General features: G+C 36.8%; 1 protein-coding gene across 1 annotated transcript in view; it reads right to left on the reverse strand.

Annotated features, from left to right (window-relative positions):
- Nucleotides 1-12,468, reverse strand: part of tei (teiresias) — a 72,626-nt gene that overhangs the window by 11,437 nt on the left and 48,721 nt on the right. The window contains exons 3-7 of the mRNA XM_053764830.2: nt 2,877-3,163; nt 1,762-1,962; nt 1,295-1,399; nt 657-831; nt 129-239 (exon numbers count right to left, since the gene is read on the reverse strand). Of these exons, the coding sequence (XP_053620805.1) occupies nt 129-239; nt 657-831; nt 1,295-1,399; nt 1,762-1,962; nt 2,877-3,163 (879 nt within the window). The remainder of the gene's footprint in view (nt 1-128; nt 240-656; nt 832-1,294; nt 1,400-1,761; nt 1,963-2,876; nt 3,164-12,468) is intronic.

Raw genomic sequence — 12,468 nt, forward strand, 5'->3', positions numbered from 1 at the left:
CATGTTATGTAGATACTAACATTGTGAAATTGTAACAACTACAATATTTTCTATTTAAATATCTGGGACATTCGATGCCGAAATTAAAAAAATAAATTTGACATCAAAATTGTGCAAAAGATTCTTACCTTCAGCGACACACCGCACTTCAAGTACAGTTTTATCCCTGACAGGCACCCAGGTGTTGCCAGCATCGAGTCTTCGTCCATCCACCGCCAAGTAGACTGATCTCACTGGTTCTGTATGATGAAATACTTCATTGATTATCCATTTATATAAGTATATAGAAGTTATGCGCCAATTGATTAAGAATAGGATTTGTGTACAAGATTTTATGAATGCAACATTAATCGAGTGCCTGATTGTTGTTCAACTAGGAAATTTCTCAATTTATTACAAAGAAATACCCCTACCGGCTTCTGACATAAAAATATTGGATTGGCAAAAAAAATTGTGTACTTTGTATTAAAAAAATGCTATCGGCGTCATCAGAATTTCAAATTTCACTTACAGACACCTCAAACTAAAACTCCAGAACGATCGGTCTATTTTTCTCCTCAGTGTACTTTTCCAAACGAACGAGATCGGTTTTCTTTTACAAACAATCTACTTTTCCGATGGGTCTATTATTCAAACGGCCTCTTCCTCCTTCTCACCATAAATGAGCAGTCTCATCGGCTTCCCAGTGACACTCTTGCCGGCTTTGTCAACTCCTGCGCACCGCCACGCACCAGCGTCACCTCGCGTCGCCCTCCCCACCACTATACTGTCCCCCTCCTTCCAGATAGCTTCACCGCCACCGTTACCTGATGACGTGGGCACGTTCATTTGCTGATGAAACAGAAAATTTATATTAAAATCGTTTAGGGAAGACACGTAGGTTTCGGTTTTAAAGTGAAATCACAAAATTTGCTACATAACTAGTCATATTAAGCTTATGAATGAATAAATAAATAAATAAATGATTATTTTTGATAGCGCTTTATAATTACTAACTTTCGGATTTATTCTTCAATCTGCTGCATTGTAAGGTCTACCAAAATGGTAGACCAGATGTTTAGGTTCTGATATTCCTTGTAAAATTTGTGGCATTAAATGGTATTTTTTTATAAACTAATGAGCTTTAAATTACATAATTTCAGATTTGTCCCTTTATCTACATTGTTCATGCTAACTTAGTCTTCATGTCAAATTTCATGATTCTAGGGCAACGGAGAGTGCCATGTAGGTTTTTGAGTTTCCTGCGAAATTACGAAATTTTCATATTCTGTAGCTTTACACAGGTTATGCTTACCTCATTGTCCTTATACCACCGCAGATTGGTGACGTTGATGAGATCGCAAGGTATGCGAGCTCTAGAGTGCGCTTCGACCAGCAGCTCGCGGTCGTACTTCGGTGCCTGGTGGAAATAAATTATTTATTTTCGCACAAAGATACAAAGCTATATTCAGGATACAACCATCGAGAAGAAAAGCAATTTTGGTAAACCCAATTTTGGTGAATAAATCTGAAATGCCTCTAATGGTTTATGGATGTCTCAATTCTCAGAGTAATTTAGGCGCACACTAGTTAACGCAGCAGAAGACTCAAAGGGTTTTGTCCTTCATCTTGAAGGGTCGTAGAAAGTAACTTGATGAACACTTAAGAAATAAATTGGTAATTTACCGTGAAACCAACTCCCGAAGATGACACCTACACGTCGACGTAGTTAATTTAATAATGAGTATTATTATTAATAGGTATGGCCGTAATAAGTCTCACCTGGCTAGTAGATGGCTGAACTCTCGGCTGGTCATGTACGGGCATCTTATGAGTGTGCTCCTGCGCAGGTCTGATCACGAACGTGTCCACAATAGACGACGCTCGCGGGCCGGGCGCAGCGCCCGCGTCGCCTATAGCATCGCGTACTGCCCCGCGAATATTTAAAATCGTGTCTCCGGTTTTCACTCGACGGTTGTTTTGCTAAGAGATTTTAGAGTGATTTTATTGGATAAAGGTTCAGTGCAAAGACTTAATAGTTAAAAAAAACATGAGTACATACAAATTGGTGTTTCAAAGAATCGGAGCTTATATATTTTATCGACTATGGGTACGAAAAGTGCTGGTTTAAATATAGATATATACTTAAGACTAGTTGGGAACTAATCTGACTAATTTTAAATGTATCTCAAGGTTTTTAAATATCACAAAAAAAAAGCTGTAATTAATTCTTATCAATAAGAGAAAAAGAGAGAGAGAGACACAAACGACTCTTTTGGAAGAAATTAGCAAATACGATTATCTATTGATTTTGTGATTGATATGATATAATGATTGTTACATAGATAAATTAAGTAACATTTTATAACAAAAAACTACGGACTACCTATATCAGTATAACCTTTAGAATATAAACCCATTTAGACAACAATTTGGTTATGAAGAGCAAAATTAGCAAAAGTTTGTGTTCCATTATCATGTTGAATAATTAATTTTCGCTGTTACTCTTGAAAACACAGATTTTCTTCCTATTTATAGTAACTTAGAATGGTGGTAGGTAATCATTAATTGATCGACGACCTCGGTGGCGCAGTGGTAAAGTCCTTGCCCATCCCAAGTCTGAACCGAAAGGTCCCGGGTTCGATCCCCGTGGTCATAAGTTTAGCACCAACTTCATTCCAATAAAGAGGGCCTCGGAGCGTTTAAATTGTTATAAAAAACTTTCGAAAGTTATCGCGTTACATACATACAAACATATACAACAAACATACCTACACATACATAAAAAAGATGTATTTATGCCCCAAGTTGATTTGTAGACCCACTCGCTTCGCTTGCTCGGTAAACTAGATAGTTTACCGAGCAAGCAAGAGGCGAACGATATGTATAGCACTCACCTTGGGCGTTCTACCCCATTCCTTTTCGCTACTCCTCTTAACTCTCCCCTCATCTACCTCCCTTTGTACCTTCGTTACGTTATCAGTCTCATTGTCTACCAAATCTGGTGTTACTAATATCCTGTTTTCCTCTAAGCTGGTCTCAACATCGTTGTAAGAATCCTTGTCGTCTCGAAGAGGGGGGTAGAGGGGGGCGTCTCGTACTAGTTCCACGTCGACCAATTGAGAAGGAGGGGCAGGGGAACGCTCAGAGCTGCTCCACTCGGTGCCATTGAGGGGGGGTAAGGCTGTGGAAGAAAAATAAAGATCAATCATTTGTATAAAAATATACATATCATCTCAATTTTTTATACATTGCTGGTTTTTCATTGCGGTTAATAAAAGCTCTCTAAGAAGTGTTCCGAGTTCAGCGACAGTGCCGGAATTGCGATCACCGAGCCGCCGGAATTGTGGGCAACTATTCTCTGACCGAAAATTAATCAATCATCAATGGTTTTGTTAAATTCCATTCAAAGTTCATGAAAACTAGGATATTTTCAAAGTTATCTATTATTACAATGGTATAGACAGTATTAGTAGAAACTGTTTAGAGAAAATGCATTGATACCAATTTTTGTTTCCAACATGGCAGAACTCTTAAAATAAAGTTATAAATAGGCGGAAACCATTGATAATTTGATGAAAATAGTCTCAACAATTTGGCATCTGCTGAAATTAAGGGGAAGTTATCAAGCATCGGATTATTCCTCAGTAAACAGTAAATACAAGACAGAGCTCTCAAAGGATCTGAATCAAGCATCTAAATGAATAGATGCTTGATTAGAATATTGAATTTCATGGAGTATTGTTTGGGCTTTATTTTGCGTTTTATTTTAAACTAGCGGCCCGTCTCGGCTTCCCTCAGGTAAAAATATAATAAATTGTACACCTAAAATCATTCTCAGGAATCACTATCTATTGATGAAGCCCGCAATTAAATCCTTGCGGTAGTTATGGGTGTGTCGCGTACAAAGAGACAGACAGGCAGACGTGGCGGAAGACGACTACAGAAAGAGGTTAGTAGACAACGGATAACGAAACTGATGAGCGTAAAATTTAAATTTGGTATCCAGATTCCTTGACTATAGTGTCATGTTGTCATTATCCCATAACGATTCGCGAGAATGCTACTTAGATACAGAAAACAATGGTGATGTAACTTTATTATTTTATCTTTTACAACGCGAACAGTTATATTTCTTCGCACCCCTAATAAAGCAAGATGGTTCGCCGGGGGTAGCAAATTGTTACTCAACAAGGGTTGATAAATAACCTTAATTAATAACGCTCCATCGCCACTTACAACCCGCTTGATTAGCTGGGGCGTGCTTAGATACAAACCTACAAATTACGGTAACTGTAGAATGTGGACTAGTATCACCATTGGATATAGAAATAAAACAGGAGATTCCTAAAACCGAACTACTTAAAAAAAAAAACGGGTTGCACTCCGGGAGTGCCGGCAGAACTGAAAACTTTAATATAACCGTTGTGCATTTTTTATGTCGTACGAATTTTCAATCAGGGTCACGTGTCCTGGCGCGAGTTTAACATTTTTTATCCATCACAGCCGAAATTTCAAAAGATTTGTTTTTTTTTTGCGCTGACCTATAGTTTCGCGTGATCACATCCCCGAACGAAATCAGGGAATTCGCAAAGATAAGACAGAAAATTATAAACGAAGTGTTTTCATTATCTCTAAACTCATAACCACCCTACTCGTAATTATATCTTAATTGATACAAATGATATAAGTAATTCTTGTTTATTCAATGAATGAAACACATCAAACGGGAATAATTGTTTTTATTTATAAGACACATACTAATCTAAGATCAACATGAATATTATGAGCAATATAAACAGTAATTTATAAGTCTATCAGCCCATCTATTACCAGGTGAATGAGATCATGCACCGTGATAGTTAGACAATTGAATTTTTCACAAAAAATTAACCTATTTATATTGCCGCTATAAAATACAAATACCGACTAAAACACAAAGATAATAAGGGTAAATAATTATTAGGGGTCTCCAATACAGGCTCCAATAATTGGCTGGTTTAATTTTAACAACTTAATTGACATTCTTTACAAATTAATCTCTCATAGATCTTATCAGACTGGTTCCTTCCTTAGCCATAAAGAGTTGAACAAACACGCGAAAATGAGAGAAAGAGATAGAGCATTCATTAGAACTTTAATGTTACAATTCTCGACGTTGTGCTTACCCGAATATTCAGTAAACATCATGGAGGCAAGTCGTTATTTTTATACCCTACTTCCCTGCTATGGGGTAAACAGATTTAGGGCGGGGCGACACTGAAACGACCATTCTGCGGGGTTTGGATTAAATCGAGATGTCTTACTGTTCTTGTCTATGTTACCTCGGTGGCGCAGTGGTAAGGGCTTGCCTCTGTACTGAGAGGTACCGGGTTCGATCCCCGCCGGTCGGGTCATGATGGAAAATTATCTTTTTGTGATTGGCCCGGGTCTTGGATGTTTATCTATGTATTTGTTATAAAATATTAGTTCGTATTCCATATCACAAGCCTCAATCTTACTTTGGGGCCAGCTCAATCTGTGTGATTTGTCCTAATATTTATTTCATATATTTATTTATTTAATTTCGGACTGAAACATCGATCGCAAGATTCGAAATTAACAAACACTAAGTTTGTAATATATCTCTTGAACAAATACTTAGAGTAATATTTTTGAATCAATTTCGGTTCTTGTTGGTAAGTCATAGTTATTGTTAACGATACGCTGAAGCAATAAAATGCAAGCAAATTTTGGTTCCCTAAAATCAAATATTAGTACGCAATAAGGAAGTCTTAAGGAAGCAATGGTTCAATAAAAAAATCATTCGTCATTCATTCATTCAAAATGATGGATAAAGTAGGAATGATATGCGTGCCAATAGTCTGACAACTAGGGATGACGACGACAGTTTCAGTCTACCACCTACTCAAACACACCTCAAAATTTTTTAAAGTAACTACTTATATACTCTCGAATAAAGAAAGAAATACACACACATATCTTGCTTATTTTATGATAATATTATATTGAATTTTTCAACAACGTATCTCTCAGACACAAGTCCGAGATCTCAAAAACTACATAAAATAATCATTTTATTACAGCAATGTCCGCTCAAAGACTAAAAATAGCGCTCATTATAATGGAAATCCTCAGCAAATGGTTCAGGAACGTTTATTGCTGGCAGAGTGAAGAGAGGGTTCGTGTCGCGAATGCCGATTTAGGATTGACCGACTCAACTAACTGTGCAGAGAGATAAGTAGGTTATACTTGCATTGTGTGCACTGGGGCTCACGCAAAATTATATTTGATTAAGATTCGGTTAGAGAGCATGAAAAGGAACATATGTTAATAGCGAATAAATGGCCACGTTAAGTTTTATTTATTTAAAAAATGGTTGCCTGTAAAGTCGGTTTTACGGGCGAAGATTTTACGTGACAACGTCTTTTTCTCGGTAGAATATTTATTGATATGAATATAATTAAATTGCACAATAGGAACAAGGAATTGAATGAAAATAAGAATTGCACAAATTTTAACTATAGAAATATATGTTGTTTACTAAAACATTGTACATGTAAACTTAAACTTAACTAATTCCTGCGCGCGCGGCAGATCATAGTTGAGTGGGAGAGAGACGCAAGGCATTCGGCGGGCCTCTCTCTCGTTCGGTGACTCATCGTAACGTTACCGGGCGTTACACTTTTTCATAAGTGACTCCCAGCCGCAACCTAATTTAAGACGTTGTCACGTCAAAAAATCATTTCCCATAATTACAGTACTTTATGTATATTTTCGCATGGCATTATTTACCAGTCAAAACATAACAGTGATAGCTTTGTGGTGGGCATGCATCTAATACTTATATAGAAAACTTGCTCACGCAATAAAAAAATATAATATACAAATAAAAATCTGAGAAGTAAAATAAAATCTGTTTAAGTCGATCTATTTATTTAAAACCTAAAAGATTTTTAATATTGATATGATAATAACTTGCGTAAGAACTTAAGTCAGAAGGTCCCTTAAGTAGGGACTAAATAAATTAATCGACTTTGTATTACATGGATCTCACAACTTTTTACGGCAGAAAAACTGAGCTGCGAGACTTGGGTTTTTACAGCATGTTTTTGATGGCATTATTATAATACTTATACTAATGATGAAAATAAGTTTTTCTGAATTTAGTCAGGAAAAGTCGCTAGATTTAACTAATTTATGTTTACCAACATCTTGTTATTCATAGTTCCATACGTAAATTTGCGAAAGTCTGTCTGTCTGTTCCGCTTTCACGGCCAAACCGCTGGACAAATTTTGATGAAATTTGGTATGCATGTAGGTAGTTAAATAGAAGTTCAAACAGGCTATTTCTTTTTCAAAAGTCAATCCCCAACTGACTATAATGGGGAGTGAAAGTTTGTATGAAAATCCTGACTCCGCGTGAATTTCTCCGCGAGAAATTTACGCGGGTGAAGCCGCGGGCAAAGCTAGTTTTCTCATAAGACAATTAGTAATAACCTACAAGAAAAACTTTGACAAAAAAAACTTATAAACCTTGTTTGAAGATAGAAACCGTTGTCAGATAAAGTTTCGAGGTCGTGCGCTGAATCGCAAAGCTCGCATAGAGGGAAGTGAGCTTAAAGCTAATCCTGGTATAGGAGATAGCAGCTTTACTTGCGAGCTTACTGTTATCTGCCCAAGGAATAAGTACAGTATTGTTCTTGCTTGACCTCCAATGAATAAGATTGGCTGTATGTAACTGCAGATAAATTAATTAATAAAATAATTTATTAAGATCTTTGAGGTAAGAGTTACACATTTTAAGACATTTTTTGAGCTTGCGTCCAACACCGTAGATGGTCGTCTTTACTTCTTTGAGATTAGATTAAGGTAAAACGCAAATTATGAATCAGTAAATCCTGGGCAGTGTATTCCGGTGGATAAAAAGAATAATATCCTAATTAACATTATCAATGCGAAAGTAAGTTCGATTATTATCTTCACCCTTTATCTATCTACTCACCCAATGTTCTTGAAACGAGAAGGACATTGGCTTTTAATTCCAGGAAAAAGTAAATTTTCTGTGGAAAATTTACGCGTGCAAATCCGCGAATAGGAGCTAGTATCACATAAAATGTAATATTATAGCCCTTGGCAGAGTCTCATACATGGGTATCAATCGAATATGATATTGGGGCTTCTCATATGTTATCATAAAAGGTTATGAGATCTTGGCAACCGATGACTGACGTGGGGACTTTTTAACCCATATTATTAACTTCGTCGATTTAGTTCGATTTAAGATTTTGGTTAGGCTATGTGATAGTACACCCTGATAGTGTGATAGACTCCTGAGGTCAACCCTCCTGGGAATGCCATTGTTGCCTCATATGAGAGGATATCTCTCTCATCTCCGCATATTTCTGGTTTCTTTCTGGGCTGTGACGCCGCGAAGCCCGGGGTCAGCGTAAAAAACAACGTCAACTTGCTGCCTAGCCTAGTACTTGTACTTTAGTCGTTTCATACAATATCCACTGAGGAAATGGCACGGTTCTTAGCGGACCCTGAGCTCAGACGCTCAACGGCTGAGAAAGTAACCGGGGATACGCTTAAATAATCTCTCATTTAAGCGTAACAATAAACATTTAAAAGTATTGAAAATAAGTAACATAAAATAATGGTGCCTGATCTAGAACGTAAAAAAACAACCTATGTATCAAGCATTAAAAAGCTAGGTAAAAACTATCACTAAAACAATCACAAATCAAGGAATTATGAAGTAAATCGAGAGATTTACTTCATAATTTCTTGATTTGTATAAATGAATGAATACTTTTTGTTGTATTGTAAAACTTTACCATGTAAACTATTGAAATAAATAATTTATCTAAAAGAAATTTAGGGCATGACCGCACGCCACAAAGGGCGGAGCCGCGGGCAACAGCTGTTATAAAAATAAACTTAAAACACTTCAATCAATATACACATATCACATTTGTATGTCGTGTGCAGCAATCCTGAGCAGAACATGAAATGTCAAAGGACGGAACGCGTCGGGAATTTTAATATCCCGCTTGTAGCTAACCCGACGTCCTGGGTGAGCGATAAACGCGGCAAGGCTACGCGATGCGACGTGACGTAACGCGAGCAATAAGCCCTACAGGGCTTTCAATTTCTCGTGAAAGCGCAACATACATGGTAGCGCTTTCACACAACAAACGACCGATCGATTTTGATCATTTGAATTCGCATCTGGCATAAAATTTAAAAAAAAAAGTTAAAAAAAAGCTTCTTCAATAATCAATAGGATGCATGATAGGAAATTTCCACGGGAGCAAAGCCCCGGGGCGCAGCTAATTGATTATAAATGTGGAAACGTGTTTTTCTTACTTGAAGTTTCTTCTTATGAGCTTCTTTTCGGAGGACGAGCCGCGGGCAACAGCTAATGTCAAATAAGTGATCTGAATGTGAAATGAATGATGCGCATCGCGCATCGTCACTTACCTAGGACGGGTAACACGGATTTCTGTGCGGTTTGTAACTTTAGCGGAGAGTTGTTCCATTTATTTTTTTCTTTTTAATATGTTATAGCGAATACTATGGACGTTGTGTATTTTCTCCCTAGAATAGGATCACTCCTTATCCTCCCGTAGATTCCGTATGTTCCAACTGAGAGATGAAGCCTTGATAGGCAACAATATCATTCCCAAAGAGGATTGGCGTCTGGCAGCCGGCCAGTCATTGATGCGAAGATAGCTACTGCCACGTAATTTTTAAATCGAAACGACAAGACGGAAAGGAATTATAAGATTAACGCTTCTGTGTATCTGTCCGTGGCATCGCTGTAGCCAATGAACTGAACCAATTTTGATCTAGTTTTTTTTTTTATTTGAAAGTGAATTCAATCGAGAATGTTCTTGGCTATGTTTGAAAAATGTGCGTTCAGCCGTTTGGAAACCGTCAACTCTTTTCTAGCTGATGACAGCTACTGCGGAGTTTTTTGAAGTGAAAACTTCTTCAGGGGCGTTGTGCACTTTTTGTGATGGGTAAAAAATGTTAAACTCGCGTCAGGGACAGACGTCAAAAATGCACAACGTCAACATTCAAGTTTTCACTTCAGCCGGCACTCCCGGAGTGCATCCCGTTTTTTTTTTACGAAAATGACATTTTTTCCACAAGCTTTCATTGTTGTCAAACAGATCTTGGTGTGTTTCTTCCCCAGCCGTTGAGAGTCGGAGACCAGGAAACGCTTTCCTAGTTTTTCGATTCCACTTCGCACGGTCATCGGCTCGGTATTCCCAGTGGTCACACTGTATCCACTAATCAATAGTTTTTTGAATTAGTATGTAAATGTTTATGAGATAAGCCTAAATTGAATGTAGTGTCAACAAATAGCTTGTCACTTGTAACGAACAAACTTCGCGAGCCCAAACAAAATGTAATTTATGACCCTTTCTCTTATTCACAAATTCCCTTAATTATTTAGAGCACTCAGCTAATTGAATTCATTAAATTGGATTCCTCCAGATAGTAAATGTTTCATTTAGTCGAAATAATCTGTTAATTTATAAAATTAGTAACTGTTTACCCGCGGTTTCGCTCGCTTTTCTCTTGGGAACAGTTTTTTCTTAGTTTAAGAATGAGATTGGATAGTTGAATTGAAATATTCATACCGCATTTAAAATACACACTATGTTATGTGTTTTATGTTTCGTGGTAGCCCCCCAGTACTTTTCTTCAGGTTAAACAAATGTATTTCTTAGACAAATTAAAAAAAATCCCGACTTTCAATATTAATTTTGCTACAACTTTTGAACGGCTGAACCAATTTTCACGAAACATAGCTTAGAACACTCAGGATAAAATTATCTATGACACAAAAAATCTAAACAAAAATCGGTTTATCCGTTTGGGAGCTACGATGCCACAGATAGACATGTTAAACGTATGACGACCTCGGTGGCGCAGTGGTAAAGTTCTTGTTCACTGAACCGAGAGGTCCCGGCTTCGATCCCCGGTCGGGTCATGATGGAAAATGTTTTTTTTTCTGATTGGTCCGAGTCTTAGATGTATATCTATATATGTATTTGCTATAAAATATAGTATCGTTGAGTTAGTCTCGAACTTACTTTGGGGCTAGCTTAATCTGTGTGATTTGTCGTAATATATTTATTTTATTTATTTATTTATATAACACCCCTTTGGGTCGGGGGTTAAAAATACTCAGGCTCACGCCAACCGTCCCTAGTAATGCTATTATTATACACGAGCTGCCAAATAATTGGGTCCTGTAGTCACTGCGGACAGCATCGAAGGGAGTAAATTTAAAGTATCTTTAGTAAAAATACGAAAATGTTTAATTTTTCCCCCCAGTATGGAACGATTCGTTCAGCTAACATTTTTAAGATATTATTTAGGTGCTTGGTATTCCAAAATTTTCACTAAAATAAATAAAAAACACGCTGACGGTTATTACGAAGTCACTAACGAATCTGTGTGAAGTCTTCAACGTTAATCAATGTCAATTCTTGTCAGTTCTAAGGGTCATTCTCCACCAATCAATGCGCAATTTCCTAGACGTTCATCTTCGATGAACCAGAAGAGCGAAGAAAAGTCTTACATTTTAATCTAGCAATCCGGTGTTTTTATACCTTCGTGATTAAATTGTCTAAATAGCAGTGAAAACTGTATCAAAATCCGTTGCGTGGATTAAAATAAGAAAGCTTAGAAACAGACAGACGCTGCTAGCAACTCTGATTGTTACTATGTAGTGAAAACAGTTAAAATTGATAGTCTATGATGTATGATGCATCCGTTATTAAATGAACAATACATTAAATATCCTTATAAAACAGTCTCATCTGCCGCGTCTGTCTGTCTATTCGCGATAAACTCAAAACGGATTTTCATGCGGTTCTCACCAAAAGATAGTGTAATTCCTGAGGAAGTTTAAGGTTTATTTATTATGTTTTCGAGCGAAGCCGGGACGGGCCGTTAGCCTTTAATAAGTTGAAATTATTCCCTAATATCGAATATAAAATTAACTACACATGCACACTTAAGCTATTTGTTAAAATTAGAACTAAAATAATAAATATTAAATTAATTTAAATAAAAAATTGACACTAAAATAAGTTTGTGTATTATTTGTTTTAATGTATTCCCTAATAAGTTTATGCTAACAAAGTTTTGTAGTTTCATCCCTCGACACCGCTGTACTAACTTTGTAATACTAAATTGGCTCAATTAGAGTTCAACTATCAACCTTACATATTCACCATGTCTGTCCGTCTATGTATTGTCATTTGTGGTAATGTATGTATCATAGTAATGTCTGTTTCTAAGCTTTCTTCTTTAAAACCACGCAACGGGTTTTGATGCAGATTTTACAGACATTTAGACAATTTATTCCTAAATTTACTATTATATAGTTTTATGCATACACAAAAGACATCGTGCGAAGCCGGGCGCTATTCTATAATAATAATAACCTGACTAACTACAGAG

Source organism: Plodia interpunctella, chromosome 26 (genome assembly GCF_027563975.2).
Source record: "Plodia interpunctella isolate USDA-ARS_2022_Savannah chromosome 26, ilPloInte3.2, whole genome shotgun sequence".
In the NCBI taxonomy this organism is placed as follows: Eukaryota; Metazoa; Arthropoda; class Insecta; order Lepidoptera; family Pyralidae; genus Plodia; species Plodia interpunctella.